This window comes from Branchiostoma lanceolatum, chromosome 19, assembly GCF_035083965.1.
Source record: "Branchiostoma lanceolatum isolate klBraLanc5 chromosome 19, klBraLanc5.hap2, whole genome shotgun sequence".
In the NCBI taxonomy this organism is placed as follows: Eukaryota; Metazoa; Chordata; class Leptocardii; order Amphioxiformes; family Branchiostomatidae; genus Branchiostoma; species Branchiostoma lanceolatum.
Window position 1 is genome coordinate 4,425,158 of NC_089740.1, and position 27,413 is coordinate 4,452,570.

Genomic DNA, 27,413 nt, shown 5'->3' on the forward strand with positions numbered 1-27,413 from the left:
TTACCCCTTGACCTTTAACCCTAAATAAAAGCTTCGTGCACAAATTTTCCAATTTTCCCCCAGGCACTTGTTGGACGTGTTTTGCCCAGAAACTTGCCACGTCAAAATGTTTTAAGATCTTTCTACCTTTTCTTAAAGACGTAAGACGATGGCGGAAAGCGAAGAAGAGACGATAGACCTCACAGGACCCGAAGACGTCGCCGAAGAAGCTGAGTATAATAGAGAAGACTTTTCAGATGAAGATTCGCTTCTTCCACAAGCGGTGATAGAAGGAGGGAATGGGCACAGGTACGTATTTTGAGGGAGGGGGGTTTCTTAAGATTTTTTTAAGACGTTGATATTTAAATCTGTAAGGTATACAGATACAGAAGGTTTCAAACGTTGCAATTTGTCAAAATTATCTCGATTTGTTAAGTGAGCAAAGATGATAAAATTTGATTTTTTAGCAGAGATTGTTATTTTTGCATAGTTTGGGGGTGTCCTAAGATTTTTTGAGACGATGATATTTAAGATTTGTAAGGAATGGCACTTAAGAATTTGTTAAAAATCGATTTGTAAGTGAGCAAAAAAGAATATTGATTGTTAAATTGGTATAAGCTAAAACTATTAAAGTGGGAGGGGGGCATTTTAAGCTTAGAGAATGGTATGTTCCATTATGGACTGTTCCAAAGAAATAGGGGGTTCAAGAGAGGGATGTGGACATGTAGGGGGTGGATATGGGTCTGAAGAAGGGGGAAGTTTGATATGAGGGGTTGAAAAAAAAATTACGTCTAGTCAGCCCCCCTAAATTTTTATTTTTGGAACAGCCCAATGTTAACGTCCTATAGAACGTTTGGGGTTGGGATGCTTTGTATATATACTAGTAGGGGCCTGCATGCCAACTTTAATATAGAGCTAGATCAGCTGTTTTAATTAATTCCAAGTAATTAGTAGCCAGACTGCTCAAATGTGCCATAAAGTGTAAACGGTACATTCTTTGAAAAGTGTGTGTTGGGTGCCTGAATTTAGCTTGAAATATGGACTAGTAAGATTTACCAGGATACAAACATCTAAGAAAGAACTTAACAAAATTTGCTGCCTCAGATGGCAAGTAAACCAAAAATTAGCTTTTAATTGAGCAAGGATGACCGTCAATTGACCACAAAACATACTACTGCTAGTACTGAAACGCACAAGGCGAGTAGTACAGTCTCCTGGCTCCCGGGAATCAAACCCGGCACGCCAGCACACAAACCCAGTGCACTAACCGCTAGGCTAAAAGGTCTGGACCAGTTAGACTGGTCAGTAAGTTGCGCTTGAACCACACTGCAACAGTAAAGCTGATTATTTCATGATACCTCAGAAGAAAGCAGCGATCATCCTCTGGATCTTTTGTATCTTGGCTGTCTTCCCGACCACAATCCGCTGCTTCAAGGCAAGACAGAACCGCTCCTTAAGATTGTATTCCTTTAGCCTTGGTGCTGGGGCAAGATGGTTCAACAGGTGGCACTAGACATTATGGCAGTTTTCAAGGGAGATTATGGCGGTGATGATAAAGGAGACATAACAAACTTTAAACCTACAGTACTGATTGCGTTACAATTAACGGATAACGATAACGGTGTCGCAAGGATAACGTATGGATAACGATAACGTAACGCAACGATAACGTAACGCAAACGCGGTAACGCAACTTGAATAGCAGGCCTAAGGTCGGAAAATGCGTTATCGCGTTATTCTGACCTGCTACTGAATGCGTTATTTTGCGACATACGCTGCTATAATGAGGTGGGTTCAGGTTTCATGTTTGTTCTGCTACATTGTCATGAAAATGTATCGTAACAATACTTGTTGTTACGGCCGCATGTGGTCGTCAGAAATATGCATTTACGATGGTATGGTGAGATAAGAATTGCAATTAAATTCGAAGCATTTCCAAGCACGAGACCTCAACAAAATAAAGGAGGTAAAGCGGCAAGACCGCGACGCAATTTTCGCCCATCCATACTTCAACGCCAACGTGTTCATACAAGGCGCTGCACGCCGCGTTAGAAATATATCGGCATCGTAAAGTTCATTGTTTACTTTACCCACTCGTACTACATGTACATGAATACGGTATGTCCCAACAGAATTAGTCCTGTACAGAAGATTTCTTGTTTACAATCGGCAATCCTTGTGTATTTTGTTGGGATCCTTTCGTGAAACAGCCGGGAGACTTGTGAAATCGGCTATCCTCGTTTCACGTTCGCTTATTCTCGTTGTCCGTCGTCAGCAAATGAGAGTGTTCTGTGTGCTCACGAGACATCACGATCTACGTCGGTAAAGTTCGGTGACAAGCTGAATATTTGCTTGCGAGGAGGAAAGACGACAGAAACATATATCGTGAAAAGTAACATGATTGTTGGGGAAACATCACGTAATTTGCTACATGCCACTGATCAAGTGTTGTTTCGAAAATTTGATCCAGAAATAAAGTCAAATTAATGCTTTTGTAAATGTTCATATCAGCATTAGTTTATCCTGATAGTTTAAAACTCCAAACTCTTATACACAACACGGGAGACCATTCCTCCCCAGACTCTCAGGCGCTCCTGTCAAAATTGATTGATGATCTCTCTTTGTCGCCGGCCTGATCAAAGGCGGGCGGTGGACGGTGCGCTTGTGTAGCGAACTTCTTCCACAAGAATTCTCACGCTGAAGACGCCCGGTCTACAATTAATTCTAACAGGCGATTGAAATGTGCTACCTAGGAGGGTTTTTTTTCTGAACTTGCTTGGTGCTACGAAGTTTGGTCGAAATGCTAGGAAAAGACATGTTATGTACATAAATATATATCGTGGGGAAATGTGCTCGGTCGGCTGAATTCTACCACTTCTATACAATGACGTCCTTGATTCTACTCGCTAAATTTCGCCGCCAGATTATTCCCTTTTGGCCAGGAGTCTGTTGGTGACTGGCAAAGTCACTCATTTGGGAAAATTAATAATCTTGTTTGTTTGTCCTCTTTTCCATACACAGGTAGAGCATGCTTCAGTGGCTACTAAAAGTGTCCAAGGACGAATGCTACCAGCCGTTTTGTTCTATTATACAAGCGCGCACAAGCATGCGTGTGTTTTAAGTTTCGTCCTGTTGACGATATGTTGTTTACCCTAACACCACGTTCGAGTCTTTCGGTTTCTACTAACATGCGTTTTATGTATAAAACAAGGGATTAAGTATGAACTATCATTATTATGTGACATAGTTCTCGCACTGCTCATAAAATGGCATTTCGCTCCACCTAAGTTAAATCAAGGATAATTTAACCTCCTTGAGTACATATTCCGTGTTCGTTTCACTCTTTTTTTATCAGCGCAGTTGCGCAAGAAAACCAATGCGTGAGGGGTGTGTCAAAGTAATTTTTCTCACATTAATTACTTACCGTTCGAAATTTTACACGACCAAGTTGATCGTCACCCCGGACTTGTTCTGGAAAAGCTTTTCCCAAACATTACGATCGACGCTCTTCTCTACTTGCTATGTCGTGACTTCTGAACTTGAAATACTAGTAAATTGTATTTGAGATAACTTTCTGTTCTGGAAATCTCAGCGCTACTATCCCTGTAAATCTGCACTGTTTCAAATCAGTTTGGATTGACAAATTAATGTACATATTTAGAATTACTATTGCAAAGCAGCTTTGGATGGTGTGGTTTGTTTTAGCCAAACTGGCGGGGAAATTTTGGGTTTCTTCCTTTCCTCACGAAACAAAAAAGCGATTGGAATACACATCTCAAAGTCTGTTCTTTTCGGATGTCACGTCGCAGAGTAAACAAAAGCATTGTCTAGACTGGAGTACAGGCACTGGTGTGTTCTATTGTTTCACACTTTTTGTGGCGCGGCAGGACAGTATCATTTACGTTTGAAATTTGTAACAACCAAAAGTTCATTCCTTATCACTAGTCGACACCCTAACTCGTGTTGACTTGTATTTCAATCTTTGTTGCATGCTATTCGCCACAGACTATTAGCAATGTATACGTAGGAGCGGTCTTCCTTTATTCATTATTATCACCAAGGAGGTTGAATATTTAACCTCCTTGTTACCTATCACCTTGTAACTTACCTTTTGTTATGTGTATGCATGCCGATATTGACTGTCGGAGAGAGCTTCCCACGGGGTTTTTCTTGCGAGACCTCTTCCCAAGGCTCTTCCCTATAAATTCCTTGTTCTGACGAAGTTTTGTTCTGGTTTGCGTTGCGTTTTAAACTTACCTTCTCTAACTCAAGCTGTGTTCTGTCCGACTTACACATGTTGCGTCAGGACTTACCTTTCAATACACGTTTGACATTTGAGGAACTATATGATATGTATTTAATGTTGGAAGAAATGTATATAACGACTCTAATAATTTTACAAAGAGGAAACGTCTTTGCAACAACGACGTCTGCCAAGGCATGGATCAGACAGAAACAGTCGATTTTTAAACTCCTTTCTTTGACATCATTACGTCTTTCTCTTTCAATTTGGTGATACGAACTTTCTTATCATTCCAAAGTGCATTGTTTTTCTTCCAAGCGAATCCCTCGGATCCATTCCTAAGCATACGAATGAACGGTTGAACAACTGTTGAACATAAGGTAAACGCAACGTTAACTCAAGGAGGTTTTGGTTAACGTAAACCAGAGAGTAAAGGTAAGTTACTGGTTAAGTTGCATCCGACGTCGAATATGGTAGTATTTACAATATTGGAAACCGAAAGGCAATTGGATCTCTTGTTAGTTGGCGCTGGCACGTTGCATAACTAACATTAATTCTACTACGTATCATTTCTAACATGTTTCACGTTACTACAACTGTTATGCGCTGTTGTTTATGAACAACACATTCATATTCTACGTCACACGACTCACACAAAAGGTAAGTAAGTTATCGATCATCTTTCGGCAGCCACTACATCTTGCCTGAGCCGCCATCGTGTAAACAAGGAGGTCTAAAATTACAAATGTTGGAAATACGGTAGGTACTGCGTCAGATATGAAAAAAAAATCGCTATATGATTTTATGACGTCTGAAAACATTTCCGTATTCTCCGATCGTGCAAAATGTAGGCTACAGACATGTACAAGTAGGAAAGTGGGAAATAAAACACATCGTACGGGGTTCATGCAATTCAGTCATTGGTCAGATCGGCATGACTTTCATTCTCATTTATCAACTGTATTCAGTTTATTCATTACTACAGAAACACAATTTTTACGGAATTCAAATTTCACGAAATTCTGCACACGAGTAAGTTTTACGGAATACATACGGTCCTTACGTAAAATTCGTATGTTATGAATTCCGTAAAATTTATGTATTCCGTAAAAGTCTTACGAACACATTATAGCGACATTGTCATTGTCGTCAAACACGAAGATGCTGACACGTATATGGACAATCACTCTTAGAACTGTTTATAACACAAACGATATTATACAAACAATATATCATCACATGTCAAACATAAAGTGGTGGACAAAAATCCGTGCAGAATGTTGCAACAACAATCAACGCGGTCCTTCTTTGAGACCATGCCATCAAAGAAGCCGAGCGTCGCTTTGCACGTGTCTATGAAATTGAAACATGCGGCTCGACCGTCGAAACAGCAAATTCATAGGGTTCCATTTTTGCTTCAATAAATTAAAGGTTGATAAATGTGCTTGGCTTCACCAAGGAGGTTTCAATCTTGACGAAACCACCATGGTTTCCACTTCAAGGAGCGCGCTCAGATTTCATTTTTCACCAGGCGAGTTTTTTTGACCAGCGATTGGATAAATCTAGGTCAAAATTTGCATACGCAGGTTACGCGGGTTTGTTTTCCTATCCCGGAAGTGCGCTGGGATACAGCGCGGCACTCACAAATATCGTACACAGAAAGGAATACACTATGACTTATGTAAGTTTTTTGGTTTTTTTGAGGCCATATGCTTTCAAAACAGACTCAGTACTAGTATTTCTCGCCCTGCCGCCTGGTGGTGTAACAATGAACGTAAATCAAGACAATTCAAACTCTACAACAATGAACGTAATTTTTCGGCCGCGTGACTTCATACCACGTCTTGTGAAGAAACTCTAGTCTAGTGGGTGTAACGTCAGTTTATTACTAGCATACGATTATAATCACAACATGTCTTCTAAAAACAAAAGCAAGACAATCAACCAAGCGTCTATCGCCATGGGATTCCAGAAACTGCCACCGGCGAAGCGGAAACCTTTGGCCGGGCGGACTAGCAAGCGCGCCTTGCGCGGTAGCAGCCCAGAAATCGCGTGTCACGGTGGTCGGAGGCACACGCCGTTGTATGAAAACTTGCGCTACCAGATTTTCTGATCTGGTCTTATCCTTGATCTGATACATGAGAAAACATTTTATTACCACAGTGTTTCTATTTTATCAACATCATAGACGGTCAGCCGCCCATGTTCCAAGATCAAAACATCCACTTGACCTGGCTAGAACGCCGCTTTCACTGCGATCGACTGATTTTGTCAACGTTCAGGAGAACCTGCTCGGAACTTAAAAACTAGAAATATGATTATTTAAAAACCGAAATTACGAGCATCTGCTGAAAATACTTGACAAAGGCTCCTTGGCTACACCGCCGACAGAGGCCCGCTGGGTAGGCGGGGCACTGTTTAAGTGATGTCGCCGCCCGCGCATATGAATGGGTAACGACCCCGATAGCTTGCGTTATCTCGCATAGCTAATCAAGAGGCTCGGACAAAACTCACCCGCCCCAAATGCGTTAATAACGCATTGCCGTAACGCGATACTATCGCGACGATATCGCGACGGTAACGCGACGATAACGCGACGCTATCGCGATATCCGTTAATTGTAACGCAATCAGTACTGTAATTAACTGCTAGATTCCTGATTGGTTAGAGTAGTCAGCCAATCAGGATACTCAAATTGTTGACTCGTGTTGCTCAACTTATCTTCACCAGTATAAACACTGGGAATGTAGTAGTTTATTTGAAACCTGCCTGTGCTACTCTCTTTGCCCCCCTCCCACTTCCTTTTTACAGCTCTTTTACCCATGATTCTTCAGTTTTCCCAGGGTGCAATGTACGTTAACAAATTTTTTTTGATTTGTTAATCTGGTCAAAGTTGAAATGGGTGAATAGGTATAATATTTGATTGAAACAATGAAACTGTATCCTTGATGTAATGTCGATGTTTTGTCCACAGACCGCTACGCGGTACTCAGGGCCCTCTACGACGGAAACTGTGGTTCTTCGCGCCAAAGTGCAGCCGCGATCGCTGCTGTTTCCTGTTCGCCTTCGGCCTCACGATCTTCATCATCCTCGTGACGTCCGCAATCTACATGAACTCCCATTCAAAGTCTTCCTGCCCCTACGCCTTTCTCTTAGACACCTCTGAGAAAAAGAGCGTAAAGAAAGACCCCGTCACCGCGAGTGGAGAGAGATTCCCGTGGGACGATGTCCGTCTTCCGTCGACGATCGTACCCTACGCCTACATGATCCACCTCCACCCGAACCTCACCACGTTCAAGTTCACCGGTAAGGTCGCGATAAACGTTACCGTCGTGAAGAAAACGGACATGGTGGTCTTTCACGTAAAGGAGCTCAACGTTACGCAATCTGCGGTGAAGACGTTGAAAAAAGACGCGGTCCCAATCGTGAAGGAGTTGGAGTACGCGGAAAACGAGCAGTACTGTTTACGACTTGGCCGGGAACTGAGCGCTGGTCAGAACTATACGGTGGAGGTGCACTTCAGTGGGGAACTGAAAGACGGACTCTATGGCTTTTACAGGAGTACCTACACTTTAAACAAGGATGGAGCTAAAGAAGAGAGGTAAAGTGTACATGGTATTGTCTTTTGTCTTCTTCTTTGTGGCGTTGAAATACCCACCCATCTGCAATTTGCTGAATAGTTTGTTAGACTGAAAGAAAAATGTTTGTTGGCCTAAAAAGGTATCTAGCTTTGGTGTTGCTTAATTAGGAATACCAAAGCAAGATTCTACATAATGTTGTAGAAGACAAAACAAACGATGGAATTCGCTCCCTGAATTATTGTAAACTGCAAATTTACTGTAAGTGGTTTTATGTTTACAATTTTCATACCAGGAACATATTTTCTGTCTTGCATTGCACAGGGCGGGAAATATATACTGGGTGCATTTGCACTTTTGTGCACCCAGACTTGGTGCACCAGTCCTAGATATTTTTGTAGGCTATAGGGTAGAGGTACTACATTCTACAATATTGTACACAAATATTCATCCAGAAAATTCTTGAAATTTAAATATCAGAAAAAGCAATACAACCTTTGTTGTACTTTGATGTACATATATTACTTGTTTAAAGTTAGCAAATTTGAAGTTACCAATGGAATTAGTTATGGAAGTGTCTTAGTAAGGTTTGTAGATATGTTTTCCTGACTTTCTACTTTATTTCAAGTTGTGCATCCAAAATTCTTTCTTTGCACCAAAAGTCTTAGGCTAGGTGCACCAGTACTATAAGTGTGCCTATTCCTAAATCATGAATTTCAAACCCTGGGATTAAATTACTATTATTCTGATAATGGTTGTTTAAACCACTACTAGTAGGAGTGATACTTTCTCCCCCCCCCCCCCCCCCCCATACTGCAAAATTGAAGCTCCTGAAACTTAATCAAATTACGTATCAGGTATTCAGCCATATATAGCTAGACAGCTGATTGCAATGTTTTCATCGCTAGGGTCCTTGCCACCACGCAGTTTGAGGCTGCGAATGCTCGGGCCGCGTTTCCGTGCTTCGACGAGCCGGCGCTGAAAGCGACCTTTCAACTCCACATGGTCCGAGAGGGGAGACACACCACTCTCTTCAACATGCCCAGGGTAGGTGTACTTCTTCTTTAAAATTTGTGAAAAATTACAAATTGCCAAACAATCAATCATTCGCAGGCATCAGTGTCTGATGCATGGCGGCTACAGACGTGCATAGGGCTCGCCAGGCTGGTCTGCTCTTGGCGTAGACCCTCCAGTCAGTTCTGGTGATCTCCAGCCCCTGGAGTGTGTTGAAGATCTGGTCTTCCCATCTTCCTCAAACATACATACGATAATTTCATCGGGTTGGTAGAACGTAGGATATTGGACTTTTAAGTTCAAAAGGGGTATAAAATGTTGCTTGCTTGAAAAATGATTTGTTTGAGTACCGTTTTGAGGTAAAAATTATGTGAGTAAAAGGGGTTAAATTTCTAGTGCCAGTCTTTTTGAAATTATGTGCACAGCTCCAATTTTATGTGCACAAACTTGCACATGCCAGTGGTACATTAACTGTAAATGCATTTAATTTTGCGTGGTACTTATTTTGCGCTAAGGCGACAATGGAGTGTTTGCTGTGTTATAAGTTTGTGGCAACGCTATAGTCACATACTGCTTCAGTATTGGACAAAAAGGTTCGCGGTGGTTCTAAGTTTGCGGTGAAACGGTCGCCGCGAAAACCGCAAACATAAAACCACGGCGAATATTTCTGCATTCAAATTACAGTATTTGGAGCTCTGGCCATCGTACTGGCATGCAGAATATTATCATCCTTTATGAATAGGTGAAAAATTGTTGTTGTTGACGTTTACTAATTGTTGTTGTTGACTATTCTAGGACCATACAGAAGACTACGACGACGGTTTGAAGATGGACGTGTTTCAGGTGTCCGTACGAATGAGCACGTACCTTGTCTGTTTCATCGTATCAGACTTCCGGAGTTTAACAGACACCACGGATAGCGACATAGCGGTACTGGCACTGATCTCTTTCATCTTCTGGGATGCCTAAGACCCGATACACACTGGGAATAATTTTCTGGACCTACGACAATGATGTCTTTGACGTTCGTCGCCCATTTTCCTGGGTGTGAACAGGCCCCGCGCGACGTATGTCAGGCACTTTTATGGCCTGTACGACCTTGTCATATGTTACATCCAGGGTTTGTCATACAGGCCATAAAGACGTATATCATCAGGCCTCGAAATAGTGGGTGCATGTGCACCTGCGTTCACCCAAAATTGGAGCTGTGCACCTAATTTTTGACTGTGGGTGCACCTAGATATTTTTGTAGGCTATAAGGTAAGGGTACTATTGTACACTAGTATACAGAAAATACAGAAAATACTTGAAATGTAAGTATTTTGACTTACTTGACTTTTAGACAGAATAGCTAGAATTACCCTTCGTTGTATTCTACTTGATGTATCTATTTAGCTATAGAAAATTATTACAGATTGTAGTTCTAAGAGCGTTAAACTTTGTAATTTTGTTTTGCTGACATTCAACTTTATTCTAGGTGGTGCACCCAAAATTTTTTCTGTGCACCTAATTTTTTTTGTCAGGTGCACCAGTGCACCTATTTCCAAAAATGAATTTCGAGCCTGATCATTGTCGAAGATACGTCCAGAAAATTTTCTCTGTGTGTATCGGGTGTAAGCATAAGCCCATTCGTAGATTGGAGTACGCATGTGTAGTGTCAAAGGTGAAGGCCCCTGAGACTTATACAAAACCTGTTTGGGCATTGTTATGCAAATTGAGACAAGACGAGAACTGTTTTCAAGGCAGGGGCCTTCACCTTTGACACTGCACATGCATACTCAAATCTATGAATACTATATTGCCACAATCCATTACATGTACTAAGAAACATACAAATTTTACGGAATTCGTACGATCCACTACTAAGAAACCTGTACACGATCCTTACTAATTTGATAGACCACGTGATATCAGTGGCAAGATACGATATCTTGGCTTTAAAGAACTTAGCTCTAATATCCTAAATCTAAACACCAGAAATCTCAGCCTGCACAGATGCGGACTTCTTAGGCGACACATCGATGTATCTTAGACCAACTATCAATGCGAGACTGAGAATTGTACTCTCCTAGTAGAGGTTTGGCTCCAGCCAGTTTTTGACTTGTTTTCAGGCATTTTTGTCGGGCTGTCTATTTTGTCAGGCATTGATGCAAATGCATTTGCAGAGGTTTGGCCAGCAGACACAAAGAAGGACAAAATAGACAGCCTTGAAAACATGCCTAAAAAGAGTAAAAAAACAGCCAAAGCCAAAGATCTAGATCTGGATGGAGCCTCAGTACATGAAAATCGGTGTTCGCGTTCCGGTAATGTTAGGATTGTCACACGACCCAGGCGGTTTCTTAGTAGTGGATTGTATGAATTCCGTACAATTTGTATGTAGTCCATTAAAGAAATGTCCTGGCTTAAGAACTTAACTAGTAATGTTTAAGGAACAAAGCTGCGGGAATTTTACATTAGAAATAACGCCGCATTATTCCGTTTTCCACCAGGTGGCCGTCCATGCTCCTGAAGACAGAATCAGCCAGGCGCAGTTCGCTCTTGACGTGGCCAAGACCGTTTTACAATACTATGAAACATTCTTCGGTGTGAAGTATCCCCTGCCTAAAATGGGTGAGTGACATAATATTCAACGAAAAGTACTGTAAATGCATTTAAGTTCGCTTGTTTTTTATTTCGTGCTAAGGCAAAAATGGAGTGTACGCGGCAGCACTATAGTCACATACTGCTACTGTAACAGTATGGACAAAAATGTTTCCAGTAGTTTTAAGTTTGCTGTGAAATGGTCGCCGCGAAAAACCGTGAACACAATACCAACGCAAACATTTCTGCATTTTACAGTAAAAGCAATACAGTCAAACCTGCTGGCCACTTTTTGGTGGTCCTTCAGATGATTTTTCCCATTGTCACAAGAATTAAGAATCCTCTCTATAGTAACCACTTGTACCCATAGACCAGATTTTATCAGTCCCCTGTGTGGTCTTCTTGGTAGTATGGACTGTATTCTATATGGTGAGATATAAGATTAAGAGTAACTGACACCTGTGTATCCTGAAATATTTGCCGTGTTGTGAAGTTTGAAATTGCAATTATCTCGGTGACATCTCATGACCACCCTCTTAAAAGCAGGACCCCTATCGCTCGATTCGTTGGCTCGCTCGCGTAGGGTCCCTGCTCTTTAGCCCCACTAGACACGGCTCTGGCGACGTTACTGACAGTTGCTCATGAATAATTAATGAGCTATCCTTATTTGGCACAATTTGGCGGTTAAATTGTTCTGAACCAAAAGTAACGATGTGAGACGTAACCTGATTGGTTGATAGCTTCCCAGCGTCCTTTGCGCTTTTGCTTGAGATGAGGTTTACCAAACCCTCTGATTGGCTGAAACTGTTTTGGTGGCTACGTCGCCAGAACCGTGTCTACCGGGCTAAAGAGCAGGGCCCCTACGCGAGGGAGCCAACGACGCAAGCGATAGGGGTCCTGCTTTTAGGAGGGTGTCTCATGACAAACTTAGCATACACTTAGCATACACTGAAACATTTCCTCTGGGTTCTGGGCCAAACATCCTAAACGTTACGCCAACACGACTCCACTAAGAACTGTCACTTGTTTCTAATTCTGGCTTTCAAAGCTCGATAAATGCACTTATAGCTATTGGAAAAGTGTTACGCTTCGAGATCCACTTGCTTTACCGTTTAAAAGCAATTGTTTCATCAAACTCCATGTTGTTTCTGACCTGACAGACCTGGTAGCCATCCCAGACTTTGGAGCCGGCGCGATGGAAAACTGGGGCTTGGTCACCTACCGGGAGACTGCCATCTTGTACAACGATCTGGAGTCGTCTGCCAGCGACAAGCAGTGGGTCGCCATAGTGATCGCTCACGAGTTTGCACATCAGGTATGAAGGGATACAAAGGAGAGGCAACATTAACTTAATATGCTAGCAACTGAAACAACGAGGACAGTTGGTCCTGAGAGTTGGTCTGTAGAGGCATCCTAATTAGATAGCTTTTAAATAACGTTCAGTGTCTGTATAACCAGCTGCTGCTGCGCCGCGTGCCTCCAAAGTTGGTGTGTTATACCGGCTTTATAGACACAGATACAGATACAGACAACATCGGCTACGTGTTTTGCTAATATTTTCAACCCTTTACTCAAAATTCAGGTGCCAATTTCGCTTCAGGAAAAGCATCAAGTTAATGCTATTTTGAATAAGAGCAGTTTGGCTATGATAAATGTAAAACTATAAACAAAAATGGCTGATTATGCTAGATTCAAAAACAGGCATGCATAGATAAGATAATCTATCAAACTGGTTCACGTAAACTTGAAAATGAATACCCTGCAAGAATTCTTCTTATGTTAAGTGACAAAACATGATTATCTATAGATTTTTATACGCTATTTCCATACACAAAGCTAGGTGCTTACCCACAAGCTTTCAGTATCAACAGTATCAACTATCCCTCTATAGAGACGGGGGCCGATACAGACTGCCGTGCACCTTTGTCCTTACACTCAGGTCATGTGACATAGGCTTTGGGTCATTTCAACTTGAGAAAGATCAGAGGACTGACCAAGGGCTTGTTAAATGTTGGTATTAGCGTTTTCCTTTGTGTACGGAAATACTGTATAAAATCTGCATATTAATGACGTCCATGTTTTTGTTGTTGCAGTGGTTTGGTGACCTTGTCACCATGAGGTGGTGGAACGACCTCTGGCTGAACGAGGGCTTTGCCAGCTTTGTGGAGTTCATCGGAGCGGACAAAGTGGACCCCAAGTGGAAAATGGTACAGTCTATATAGTGCAACAAGTAGATTTTCTTTGACAAATTGGCCCCCGGGTAGAAAATGGTACAGTCTATCTAGTTCAACAAGTAGATTTTCTTTCACAAAGTGGCCCCCGAGCGGAAAATGGTACAGTCTATCTAGTGCAACAAGTAGATTTTCTTTTACAAAGTGGCTCCCGAGTGGAAAATGGTACGGTCTATCTAGTGCAACAAGTACTAGTAGATTTTCTTTGACAAGGTGACCCCCGAGTGGAAAATGGTACAGTCTATCTAGTGCAACAAGTAGATTTTCTTTGACAAAGTGGCCCCCGAGTGGAAAATGGTACAGTCTATCTAGTGCAACAAGTAGATTTTCTTTTACAAAGTGGCCCCCGAGTGGAAAATGGTACAGTCTATCTTGTGCAACAAGTAGATTTTCTTTGACAAAGTGGCCCCCGAGTGGAAAATAGTACAGTCTATCTAGTGCAACAAGTAGATTTTCTTTGACAAAGTGGCCCCCGAGTGGAAAATGGTACAGTGTATCTAGTGCAGCAAGTAGATTTTCTTTTACAAACTGGACCCCGAGTGGAAAATGGTACAGTCTATCTAGTGCAACAAGTAGATTTTCTTTGACAAAGTTGCCCCCGAGTGGAAAATAGTACAGTCTATCTAGTGCAACAAGTAGATTTTCTTTGACAAAGTTGCCCCCGAGTGGAAAATGGTACAGTCTATCTAGTGCAACAAGTACTAGATTTTCTTTGATTTACTGGTCTTTGCCTTAGAAATGACATGATAGAGCGCAAGATAAATAACATACTTGAGAGCTGGGAATAGAACTCATGACCCTCACACCTTAACATGCCAACATGCCAAACCTAACGACCTGACGTGGATAGGTACTAATTTGACTTTGGCATTCTACGACCTTAGAATCTGTTTTCTGAAATATTTTTTTATATTTACAGCATACATTTTCTCATTTTGCAGCTGCTTTGTTTGTATGATTTACAGTATGGTTGAAAATGTTTTGTTGTTGAAACGGATGAAATTTTACTGTATGCAATATAATCAAATCAACATGGCCTTTGGAAATAATCCTATTCAGTGTCTAAAACCCTTTGTGGAATTGTGTTGCGCAATCGATAGTGTGTTTTGCCCAGAACCAAGAGGTCCCGAGTTCGAAACCACTGGTATGCTCTGATGTTGTGCCCCTGGGAAAGACACTTAACATGACTTTCCTCACTCCACCCAGGTGTGAATGTGTACTACCTAACTTTGGTTTGGGAAGGTCGTATTGAGGTCACTTGCTGGTGCGAATGGCAGCAGACCCTTGCGATAGTTCCACAAAGTACAAGTGTGGAGCAAACATGTATCTGTTGTGTATTATATGATTATAAACCCTGCAGCAATTCAGCACTGGCCACCACTGCACGGGTAATTTCTGACCAATGACCAATAAACCTATGCAGATGGACCAGTTTGTGGCGACGGACCTACAGACCGCGCTGTATGCCGACGCTCTCAGTAACTCTCACCCGATCTCCGTTACCGTGCACCGCCCGGAGGAAGTGGAAGAAATCTTCGACAACATTTCCTACGATAAGGTATGTTTCCGTTGTACAACTAAGGCTGACTTTACACTGACGATGATATACAGTCGTGCGACTGCCTATCCTCACGACGTCGCCGGCGACGATAGTTTTTGGCCGTCTAAATAAGATCAAAATAATCCTACGACGGCAATAAACAGGAATCCTGGAATCGTCGTCACGACCACCTCGGACCCAGTCGTGCAACGTTCAGCGGGAGGCCTGTGGCTATTTTTTTCTTGTCTAAAGAAGAACCGGCGACGGAAGTGGGTGATATGCTGATAAGCCTACAGCGTGCTGTTTCCTGTCCGGGAAGGAAAGTGTCTATCGTTTTCTTTAAATATGCATGCAGACTAGTGAATATGCAGGCGGTCAGCAATGGAAACATATTTTTCCGGTTATTCCGGCGCGACGCCCTGCCACCAGTGGCTACTTCTTTGGTATATGCCCCTATTCCTCGATCCCCGTGACATTGCCATTTTGAATTTCCACAGAATTTGCGCACAATAGTACGCAATAGGTCACTTTGGGTCACACATGCACATCAATGGAATTCTGCGTCGCGGGGGTCCCGTGATATTTCCTGAATGTGTGTCTAAAGAGAACCGTCGCTCACAACAATAATCGCACGACCATATACTGTCGTCTGTCTAAAGCCGGCCTTAACTGGAAAGAAATGGATAATTTACCAAAAGTAGTCACTCAGTGCAACTCGATAGATCTGGCCCTCTTGAACACTACCAAAAAATTATTTTCTTGTTTTTTTAAACTTGTAAACAATTTTCATATTTCAAGAATTTCAAGAATGAATAAGAAAAAAAATTGAAGATTCTTTCCATGGAAATTCTCACAACAAGGAACACTTTCTTAATTTTCTCGAGTTGAGAAACTAGATTTTCACTATTTCTGGAAACTCAAGTCACCGTGAAACTTTCTTGTTTTGTTGACTAGCAAGACAATTTTTCATATTTTAAAACTTTAAGAAAACACTAAGAATTTTTCTCTTTGCTTTCTTGATTAATCTTACATTCTTTTAAATTACTAATTACTTACTTTGTGAACACACCACCATGTGTGTTAACCTTTAAACCTTGACCTTCAACCTTTCACTGTTTCAAAAGTTTAGGACTTTTTTAACGCCCACTGCAAATTGTAACCACCATCCTGCAGTTTATTTATTCACCTTTGACCTTGAACTTTGACCTTTCAGGGTGCATCGATCCTGAGGATGCTGGAGTCTTTCTTGGGCAGAGAGACGTTCCTTCAAGGCCTGACGTCTTATCTGAAGAAGCACAAGTTTGGGAACGCTGACACTGACGACTTGTGGAAGGCTCTTGATCAGGTAATCGCCATTGGCTCAGTGGCAAGGTGTTAGGCCCCGAACCCAGAGGTCCTGGGTTCAAATCCGGGGTCCCCTGATTTGTCCTGTTGTGCCCTTGGGAAAGGCACTTTACGGTTTAATTACACGACTTTCCTCGCTTAACACGGGTGAAAATGAGTACCTAGCTTCAGCTAGGGACTTCTCTGGGATAGGACATTAAATGGAGGTCCCGTTTTTGAGGAGAGACACACCTCGTGCATGTAAAAGAACCCACCACACTTATCGAAAACAGTAGGAGTCCTTCCTGCTGTGAGTGGATCAAACCTTACAGTCTGGTCCGGGTTGACATCTTAAAAAGGTGATAGTCAACACAAGTCCTTCCACAAATGTGGTAAATCTTAGTAAGGCTGAAATGTAACATGCTAGCTGATGGCTAGCTTGTGTAACACGCTTTAACTGATCAGGGCTCTATGGAGCCCCTTGTTGCATCCAGAACCCGCTCTTATCCAGAGTAGGGTCTGATTTAAATCCTGGATATCCAGAGTAGGTTGCGAGCAAAAAAACCTGTTTTGGATATCCAGAACAGGTCTTCTGAAACAGGTCTTTATAAGCAATGGTGTTTATCCAAATGTGTACTTATGGGAGGAAAGTGGGACTCCTGTTTTAGGATACGGAGACTACTTGCGTGTGATTTTCATGGTCAGAAGGCTGCCAGCTTTATTCTTTCAACAGAGATACAGTCATGTACTGTAAATCACTGTATCTTCACGGTATCAAAATTTCACGGTGCAAAGAAAATGGACATTTTCACTGAACTTTAACTTCACGGTTGTGGCAGGTGATTTACAGAACTAATGTGTGAAGAAATCATAAATGATAACAGTTTTTCTCACAGTGATGATAAGTTCACGGTACAGACACTGCTCGGAAAGTCGAATTTCAGGGAGTATCAGGGCCTTTACACACCCGTCAAATTCACCGTGTAATGGTTGTGTCCATGGATTTCAGGGATCGCCGTGTCCGGTCCTAGATTTTTTCTTACACACCTGGACCTGGAAAGTGCATGGGAATTTACGGAGTCCTTATACTTGACGTGTAGTGGAAAACGGATGACAAAAGGATGGTAATTATACACGGCCCTTCGTGCGTTCTAGGTGATAATTATCTGTACATTACTGACGTAAAATCATGTTCTACTGGTAGAAAGCGGAACAAAATGGCTTGAATTAACGTGATTTAATTTCCATGAGTATATTAAAGAGACCATCTGATATAAGCGCGCGATAAGAAGCGTTTCTACCAGCTACAGATCGTCCGTCCGAACGAAATGGATAATTGGCGTCCCCATATCTTGAATGTCATTGTATTTCAAAACCCACCTAAGTCGACAAGAAAGGTCTCCAAAAATACCAGAATTATGATTATTGAGGCTGAGTTTTGTATGTACCAACATTTTCAACCGCGAGGGACGTCGCTCGATCTAAACAACGGTCGTTCTAAGCTGGGCGACATTTTATATCGCCCAGAGACCCCCGCCCGCCCTGCTGAAACCCCCGCCCGCACTGCTGAGCCCCCCGCCCGCTCAAAAACCCGCGCCCGCTCAGGAACCCGCCCGGGCCCGAAAGCCACAGCTGAAATATACAAAAGGCGGTTAACTAGGATTCGAGATAATCTCATAACTTTTTCCCAACACGAAAACCGACGTCCAAATGCCCAATGATGAAACATTTAGAGCAAAATGTGAGTATTTTACTAAAAAAAACACAAACCCTCTTGTTTAACGTAGTTGTTAGATAAACGGCTCTATCTGATGTTTACATAACATGCGCCACAAGCCTACAGTTTTGTTTTTTTATTCATTATTTTTTTATCTATGCTGTTGCCATGCCCTCAGCTTAGCAGCAGAGCTGTTCCATCACAGTTCCATCACAGTGACAGACATAGATCTACAAGTTGATTTAAAATGCACTGTTGTAGAATTGTCATTTCATTTTCCTGGTGTTAATATAAACAATCAGTTCATTGCTTTGGTGGGATGTGTATTGTGTTGTCTGGTGCGGCTTTTCTTAGACAGAAGCCAAAAACGCCCGGCGTAAAGTGTTTTTTTAATGATGACCACCCGGGCCAAATATTGGCAGAATTAGCCCATCGACGTCAGCCGCTGGCAACGAAGATGAAGGTTTAGATAAGACAATGTTTCTTTGTTACGAAATAGGAGATTTTTTCTCAACCTCGCAGCTAAATCATACAATGATGGGAATTAGGATACTACGTAACGTTAAAATGTGCGGATTCTGCTTTACTGCAGACGGTAGATGAACAACGATATTTAATAAACTCAATATATCCTTGGTCTATCTGATTCTGAAATCTACGAGTTGGCGTGGAGCTTTGCTTTTGTGAAGGAGAGATATTTAGATATTTGCCCGTCGGCTAAAACAAACATCAGTTTTATGTATATTTTGTTGTCCGGGTTTGTGTTTCTAAGACATTAGGCCATAAAAACACCTTCAATCTTATATTTCTGTATTCATTTTGTGTACAGACCGGGGTGTTTTTTTAAGTCACATGAATCCGGACTGCAGTGCGTATCACTATGCTAGATAGAAATATTAACTTCATCACACGACACGCACGAACTATTATCAACATAGGTCCATGTCACAGCACAATACACACACATGTTCACCTTGCAATGAATAGTGTCCATAGTATGTTGTTCCGGAAGATGTTATTTATTTGACTCAACGTATTCAATTTTCGTCGCCGTGTATATACTTTTATAGTCGATAGAACGATTTACTAGTTCTTTAATGCAACATTTGCATTGTTAATCTACTGGTTTTCCAAGCTGTCGTTGTCGATAAGACACAGACGCATGTTTTTACACCTTCCTTGGCAGGTATTGTGTAACTGTGAAATACCAGTAATCAGACTGTTCAAAACTAAATCTATACAATAAACATACCTGGCGTTTCACAGGTTATTGTGTCTATCTCCATGCAAATTTTTTGTAAAAGAAAGCCCAGCCAATAGCATCTATTCTGGCACGTGGTTTCAAAACCAGGGCCAATCAACGCTCATGTCACCATTTTCAAATATATCAGTTGGCATTTCAGGAGTTGGCATTTGTGTGCAGATCTGTACTGTTGCTGTCTCTTGTAGACTAGCGTGTGTTATATAGCCATGCCTGGGATCATTTGGAGCTTGGTTACTATTCTACGACGAGACTGAAGCAAGGCGCTTGAATGCAGAACATCGTGACATGGAGCTACCGTTGTGACGTCCTTCAAAAGCACTACAGCCCGGACTTTTCACTTCGGCTTTTCCCCGGACTTTTAGACGGATAAAGAATGTGGAAATTGCAACGGCTTGTCTGTCTGGATTGTGAAGCAACTGCAACCCTCGCTCGTTTTGATTGGAGCGACGAATCATACGGACTGCGCTACCCCGCCAGGCTAGGTTTCAGTACGATACTTCTGCGCCACTCACGGCCAGACGAGGGCAGATGACGACGTCTTCAAGAAGCTAGAACAAATAGACGCTAGCGCTGGCGTTTCAAAGGACTACCCGAACAATCGTAATCCGTACAACCGAAGAGCTGGTGGTTAATGACATCAAGGAGGTTATGACATGAATAAAATGAGACATCTTTGTAAACACCGACAAGTAATATTTCAGACGGAATAAATGTGGCGCTATCACGATATTAATAAAAACGTGAGAAATGGGGAAAGTGGGGAGGGGGCAAAATCCAGTAGGGTGGGGGCAGTAGCCTTGAAGCTGCTTTCCATGACAAAAAAAAATATTGAAGGCGTAACCGGGTGTCTCCAGCTGGGCCGCGCATGCGGGGAGATAATTAGGTGATAATTGCTGCTAAATTATGCACATCACATCGCCACACGGACCATTACACGGTGAATTTCCTGCTATACCGCACAGCCTCACTACATAGGACAGAACCTGGGGAGATAATTAGGTGATAATTGCCGCTAAATTATGCACATTACATCGCCACATGGACCAATACACGTTGAATTTCCTGCAGTCTATGGTCATTTCAAGGGTATATGTCCGGGTGTGTAAGGCCCTTTATACTTCCTGTACACGGCAGTGGTCCATTTCCGAGAGAATCTAGGGAGCGTACAGGACCGGACGCGCAACGTAAACAGGTCCGAAATTCCATGATTCTGAAGGAAATGCAGAATTGCCATGAATGTGTAAGGCAATTTCTGACCCGGAAATTCGGCTTTCCGCGCAGTGAGAGGTGACAGTGAAAACAGTGAACATAAAGTTACAGTCTGTGAAAGAAACAACAGTATATTACAGTTGAATGTGTATATTTTCACACAACAATGGATTTGACCTATAACCTTTACCCTTTGACCCAGGCGGCGCACGCTGCTGGGAAAACCGGCATCAACATCAAAGAGGTGATGGACACGTGGACCAATCAGATGGGGTATCCCGTTGTCACGGTAACGAGACAGAACCGGAAACTCCTCCTGACGCAGGAGCGCTTCCTGCTGATGCCCCCCTCCCCCGCTTGTGGGGGGGTGGTGGAGTTTACCTCCCCATACAGGTGCACTTACATCCTTACCTATGTCTGGTTATTAATGCCTTACGTGCACAGTATACAGCAATGGCCAAGTGGAAGTGGGTAGTCTGTATGCATGCTTCCCGTGCTATTATATAGGCTGAGGGTTCAATCCCCAAGCGGAGTCACTGTGCAATTCCTAGAATTCTTGCAAACTGCACACAATATATATATATATATTATATATACCATTAGGCTTGCTCCTGAGGTGTTGCCAAAAAAAATGATACATTTAGAATTACAACACAGTGCATTCTATGCTTGGATTGCCACCCGAGGTACCAGACCGACCCACGGGAGGGCTGAGTCTGAGGGTGATATAGAATGCACTTAGTTGTATTTTATTTGTCATTCCCACCCGAGAAAATACACATTTTAATGTGAAATTCACCAGAAGTTGTTAAAAATTAATGTCTTCAAACAAAAATTCTAACAGCAGCCATTCTAACGTCTGAATAGAGTATTCAAATTTTCGACAGCAGCGCTTCTTAAGTGTGTTCAAATGATGAAGCCTGTATAATACAAGTAGAAGTCTGTGTGATAACCCAAAATATCACCCAGTCTAGAACACCCGTATCAAAGATAATGTCATAACCTGGGCCGGGAAATGTTCGATACGGGTGTACCGGACCGTGTGATAATTTTCAGCTGCCGTCAAAAATTCGAACACCGGATTCGAAAGTTAGAATCAACATTGTTACAGTTTTTTGTTCGAGGACACAAAACTCTCTGAACTTCTTGCGGATTCCACATTGCGTTTTCTCCGGCGGGTATGACATAGATGAAATATGACATCATGATGGTGTATTCCGCATCACCCTCCGTCCCAGCCCTCCTGCGGGTCGGATCGCCCGAAGGCCGCAGGACGCGGTTGGGCTGGGACTTCGGGTGATAGGGATTATACACCATGTTGTATTCTATATTCATCACGGCCCAGGTATAACATATATACTGCTTCTCAGTACTTATGAAAAAGAAAACGAAAGTGGATTGCACCGTTAGTGCTACCATTAAGTATTGATTCTGTCTGGTCCAGTGGACTAGCCTCCTGCTGCAATATCATCTAAATTGTATGCTTACATGTATTGACGTCGCTGATTTGACTTTGCATATCACTATCTGAAAATTCAATAAATCAATATAAAACGCATGGTTCTTTTCATTATTGATGTAGCTAGCTGATTGCCCAGCTCTTACACTAACCATCCTAAGTTTCCTAACCCTTATCCTGTAGGTATGAATGGATCATCCCCCTAACATACGTCACATCGACCTTCCCCAACCAACAACAGACTTTATTCATGGACAGCAGTCATAGTAAGTAAACACAAAAAAAAGTCATCTAGTTTTTACATCGTTCCGTGAAAACGTACTACGTACTGTAAATTAATGCAGAAATTTTCGCTGGATTTAATTTCGCAGTAGGGAGAAAATGGAGTATCTGCGGTAGTTTTGGGTTCGCGTTTGAAACAATAGTGGCACTATAGTCACACAATGGAATGGCTTTTCGTGACGGTTTTAATTTCACGGTAAAGAATTCACCGCGAACATAAAACCACCGCGAACATTTCTGCATTTACAGTATTGCAATCAGACCTATAGGGTGAAGAGATGCTGCTACAGTAACAATTACTTCTGAATCAGTGCTTTGATGAGTGCCCCCCTACAGGCTTGCACTGAGCGAGTTCGTTAAAAAAGATGTAACCTCTATAGTATAGTGAACCATGAGATTTAAATTCAGCATCATTTTATACCATCCTTTCCATGTTCTTTTGTTACAGCTAAAATTTCTCTGGACAACAACTCCCCAGAATGGGTCAAGTTCAACGTCAACCAAACCGGTTTCTACCGAGTCAACTATGACTCCGAGAATTGGGACGCTCTCATCGGTGCGCTGCAGAAGAATCATACACAGGTATGACTAGAATGTTGTTTATCTGTTAATTGTTAATTTGCACTTTAAAAAAACAAGCACATTTTGCTGCAGTAAAGGAAAAAGATGCAGGGAAAACCTGAAAACTCAAAATTTTTCGAGGGTTTCCTTTTAACTGCCATTGATTATTTGATTATAGCTGATCATTTTGATGTGTACATGTACATGTATACATAATCATATAAAGTCAAACAAAAAAAGCTAACTATTAGATGGATGAATAGATAACTTAAAGGTAAACCAACAGACTAACACACTTACTAGCTAAAGAAGGAATGCAATCAAATGACATATCAAATTTTACAGATTCTGAAGTGAAAGAATATAAAAATGGCACATTTCATAACTGATAGGTTACTGATAAGTGGTCAACCAAAGAATATCAAATTGCACATTTCATAACTGATAAGTTACTGATAAGTGGTCAACCAAAGAATATCAAATTGTGCATTTCGTAACTGATAAGTTACTGATAAGTGGTCAACCAAAGAATATCAAATGGCACATTTCATAACTGATAAGTTACTGATAAGTTACTGATAAGTGGTCAACCAAAGAATATCAAATTGCACATTTCATAACTGATAGGTTACTGATAAGTGGTCAACCAAAGAATATCAAATGGCACATTTCATAACTGATAAGTTACTGATAAGTGGTCAACCAAAGAATATCAAATTGCACATTTCATAACTGATAAGTTACTGATAAGTTACTGATAAGTGGTCAACCAAAGAATATCAAATTGCACATTTCATAACTGATAGGTTACTGATAAGTGGTCAACCAAAGAATATCAAATGGCACATTTCATAACTGATAAGTTACTGATAAGTGGTCAACCAAAGAATATCAAATTGCACATTTCATAACTGATAGGTTACTGATAAGTTACTGATAAGTGGTCAACCAAAGAATATCAAATTGCACATTTCATAACTGATAGGTTACTGATAAGTGGTCAACCAAAGAATATCAAATGGCACATTTCATAACTGATAAGTTACTGATAAGTGGTCAACCAAAGAATATCAAATTGCACATTTCATAACTGATAAGTTACTGATAAGTTACTGATAAGTGGTCAACCAAAGAATATCAAATGGCACATTTCATAACTGATAAGTTACTGATAAGTTACTGATAAGTGGTCAACCAAAGAATATCAAAATTGCGCATTTCATAACTGATAAGTTACTGATAAGTTACTGATAAGTGGTCAACCAAAGAATATCAAAATTGCGCATTTCATAACTGATAGGTTACTGATAAGTTACTGATAAGTGGTCAACCAAAGAATATCAAAATTGCGCATTTCATAACTGATAAGTTACTGATAAGTTACTGATAAGTGGTCAACCAAAGAATATCAAATTGCACATTTCATAACTGATAGGTTACTGATAAGTGGTCAACCAAAGAATATCAAATGGCACATTTCATAACTGATAAGTTACTGATAAGTTACTGATAAGTGGTCAACCAAAGAATATCAAAATTGCGCATTTCATAACTGATAAGTTACTGATAAGTTACTGATAAGTGGTCAACCAAAGAATATCAAAATTGCGCATTTCATAACTGATAGGTTACTGATAAGTTACTGATAAGTGGTCAACCAAAGAATATCAAAATTGCGCATTTCATAACTGATAAGTTACTGATAAGTTACTGATAAGTGGTCATTCCCCCCAAACAAAAAAGGCTAAAGACTAGGGTTGGCAGGTTTTTGCTAGTGTTGGATCAACCAGAAACACGGCATTTTTCCTCGGCTGGATGTACGTATTTACCATCTTCTAATTTGTGTCTTTCTTCACTCTAACCAGGCGCTAAACAGTGCTGACCGTGCAGGCTTGTTAGATGATGCTTTCTACTTGGTCAGGTAGGTTCAAGGGGAGCTAAACTTGAACTTGAAAAGGCTACTATACCACTGTAATTCTTGATTTGTTAACGGTTGAACCTTATGAATATTCAGCTTTTTTGATTTTCACTTTCACAACCGTGAAGTTGATATGCTGGAAAGAACTTAAAGGAAAAACAATTTTGCCTAAGTATGATTGTACCATTTTCACATGCAAAGAAATTGAATTGTACGTTTCCTCCACAAAATTCTTTCTGTATGTCCTCTGAACTACATTTTTGTTCCTCGGTTTACTGTACATTGACGTAAGTTTGCTTGGACTGAATTATTGGAATTAGGAGGGAAACAGAGATATTTGTGCTGTTTTTTTTATGTTTGCGGTAATACATCAACCATAGCAATGCAATGCAAGACAGAGCATGTGTGCAGAGGATGATTTTAAGTTCTTTGTGACAGCTTACAGCAAAAACTGCGAACATAAATAGACGGCAAATATTTTACTATTTACAGTACTTAGTTAATCATGATCAACCTTTTTTTTAAGTTTCTGCTTTCGGATTGATAAATATTTGGTATTGAATGTAATCACCATCTTAAAACAACTGCCTGCAGTACCTCATTGTAAAGCTATGTGGCACTGCAGGATGCAAATAGTCCTTGGATTGTTCCATGATTGTTATACTTACTACTAGTAGGCAGGTACATTTAAATGTATTTTTGTTGAAATCTTTACAATCATGATTGTAAAGATCATGCATTTACCCTGAAATGTTGCCCTCTAAAAATTGAATTAATGATTAATATACAATATTTCTTTTTCATTTTTTGCGTTTCGGCGCATGCGCGCCGGAACGCATTGTCATGGCTTTTACCTTCAAGCAAGGGACCTTCAAGGAAGGAACCAGGGAAGCTTGGTTCAACACTGTGTCGCACACAATAAGACCTTATATGGCAATACGTTCTCAAATCCTTGTATAGCCGTTGCCTTATATGGCAAGAGAGCACGAAAATGCAGGCAGGCTAGATTTGCATGTGACACAGGACGGCGACCGCATGTAACTGCTACAACTGTTCGGAAATATCATTGCATTGTGGTTTCGGACTTTGATATCCTGAAAAATGACCATATTACATCTATTCCACAAGATTGCAGAAGAAAAAAAATGATTTCGTCAAGAAAACGACCAAAAATCGGCATAAATGATACCATATAGTGAGGTTATAGCATTACGTCCAGAGTGAATAGTTACGTACCGCAGCTTGGCCGATCTGGCAACGCGAAGCACTTCGGACCCAGAAGATCCGGGTTCATCTCCGTGCGTGAATTTTTTTTTTCTTTTTAGATATTGAATATCAAAAATATATATTGATATTATATTAATCTATCAATATCATATTTATGAATATCATTTTTTTTCATTAATAAATAAAGAAATATTTTATATTTGTTATTTTTAAATATTCATTTAATATATACAAGGCCTTTGTCTTATGAACAGGACTTCATAGATTCCAAACCCGGCATTCGAATTTTTCTGTTCATTGTAATGGAAAATACCGTGCAGCGGCTCCTATGCGCGGTAAGATGATTCTTGCAAAACACTCGCCACTAAACTTCTATCCCCGATGTAAACAGAGGCTCTTGATGTTGTTTGCAAAACAGCGATTCTTTGTTACAGTAGCAAATGCTCCATTGTTCAGTATCGACTTCATTCAGACAACACGGACGTGGAAAGTGGCGCCCCTCGGCACAAAGCTATGGGAATTTTCATGAATTTTAGCAAAATTACCCAGGAAAATAAGGAAGAAATGTTGTAAATGCGGAAACCAGAATAATACGGATGAGGTAGCTGTTGATTTGTTTGACATTTGGTAGTCATTTTAGATAGAACCTTAGCTGTTATGAACTTCTATTTCACTTAATTACCATAGTTCTGATGATTCAATGGTGCTTTTTCAAATTTTATGTTTTATTGCGTGCCATGTACATAATTACATTGATAGCTTTTATAATGAGCCTATTATACATTTTACAAATAAGTACAAGTTGTAGGCCAAGACCAGCTTTTTCAAAAGCACTTAAGTTAAGTGACGTAACTTCAAAATTGCTTTCCCCAATCTGCCTTTCTCTATTAAAACAGTACTCATTTCCCAAAATGACAATTTTTCTTATAGACTGAACAGCCCTTGAGTGACTTCCTCTGGCAGATTTTACTTCAAGTAAAGGGAAAAGACAATTCACACTTATAAACGTAGCCGAAACGCCAGCTTTTTTTAAAAGCTCTTGTTTCTTTATATTTACATAATGTCCTTCTTACAGGGCTGGTCTTCTTGAATTGGACCAGTCCATGGAACTTGTAAAATACCTCAAGAAAGAAAGAGACTACGTTCCCATGGTGACAGCGTTAGATGGACTGGGGTACATCACGAAGCTACTGGAGACAGAGACAGATGATAAGGACCTGTACAACAATATGAAGGTACGGCGGCCATCTTGGTGTCCTTATTTGCATTTCAGTGAAACTTAGCTCCA

At 41.0% G+C, this 27,413-nt stretch overlaps 1 protein-coding gene across 3 annotated transcripts; it reads left to right on the forward strand.

The window, feature by feature from the left end:
• Window positions 1-27,408, forward strand: LOC136425755 (endoplasmic reticulum aminopeptidase 1-like). Of its 3 annotated transcripts, XM_066414695.1 has the most exons (16): window positions 1-288; window positions 1,343-1,414; window positions 7,197-7,823; window positions 8,709-8,847; window positions 9,610-9,744; window positions 11,304-11,424; window positions 12,555-12,709; window positions 13,488-13,580; window positions 13,839-13,859; window positions 15,049-15,183; window positions 16,379-16,510; window positions 20,881-21,071; window positions 22,321-22,403; window positions 22,868-23,001; window positions 24,846-24,901; window positions 27,201-27,408. In XM_066414695.1, the coding sequence occupies exons 1-16, from the start codon at window positions 149-151 to the stop codon at window positions 27,406-27,408; spliced, it is 2,442 nt and encodes an 813-aa protein (XP_066270792.1). In that variant the 5' UTR covers window positions 1-148. The 3 variants fall into 3 exon arrangements, with proteins under 3 accessions (XP_066270792.1, XP_066270793.1, XP_066270794.1); XM_066414696.1 differs by lacking the exon at window positions 13,839-13,859 and having other exon boundaries at window positions 13,488-13,601; XM_066414697.1 differs by lacking the exon at window positions 1,343-1,414 and having other exon boundaries at window positions 2-288.
• Window positions 27,409-27,413: the final 5 nt, after the last annotated feature.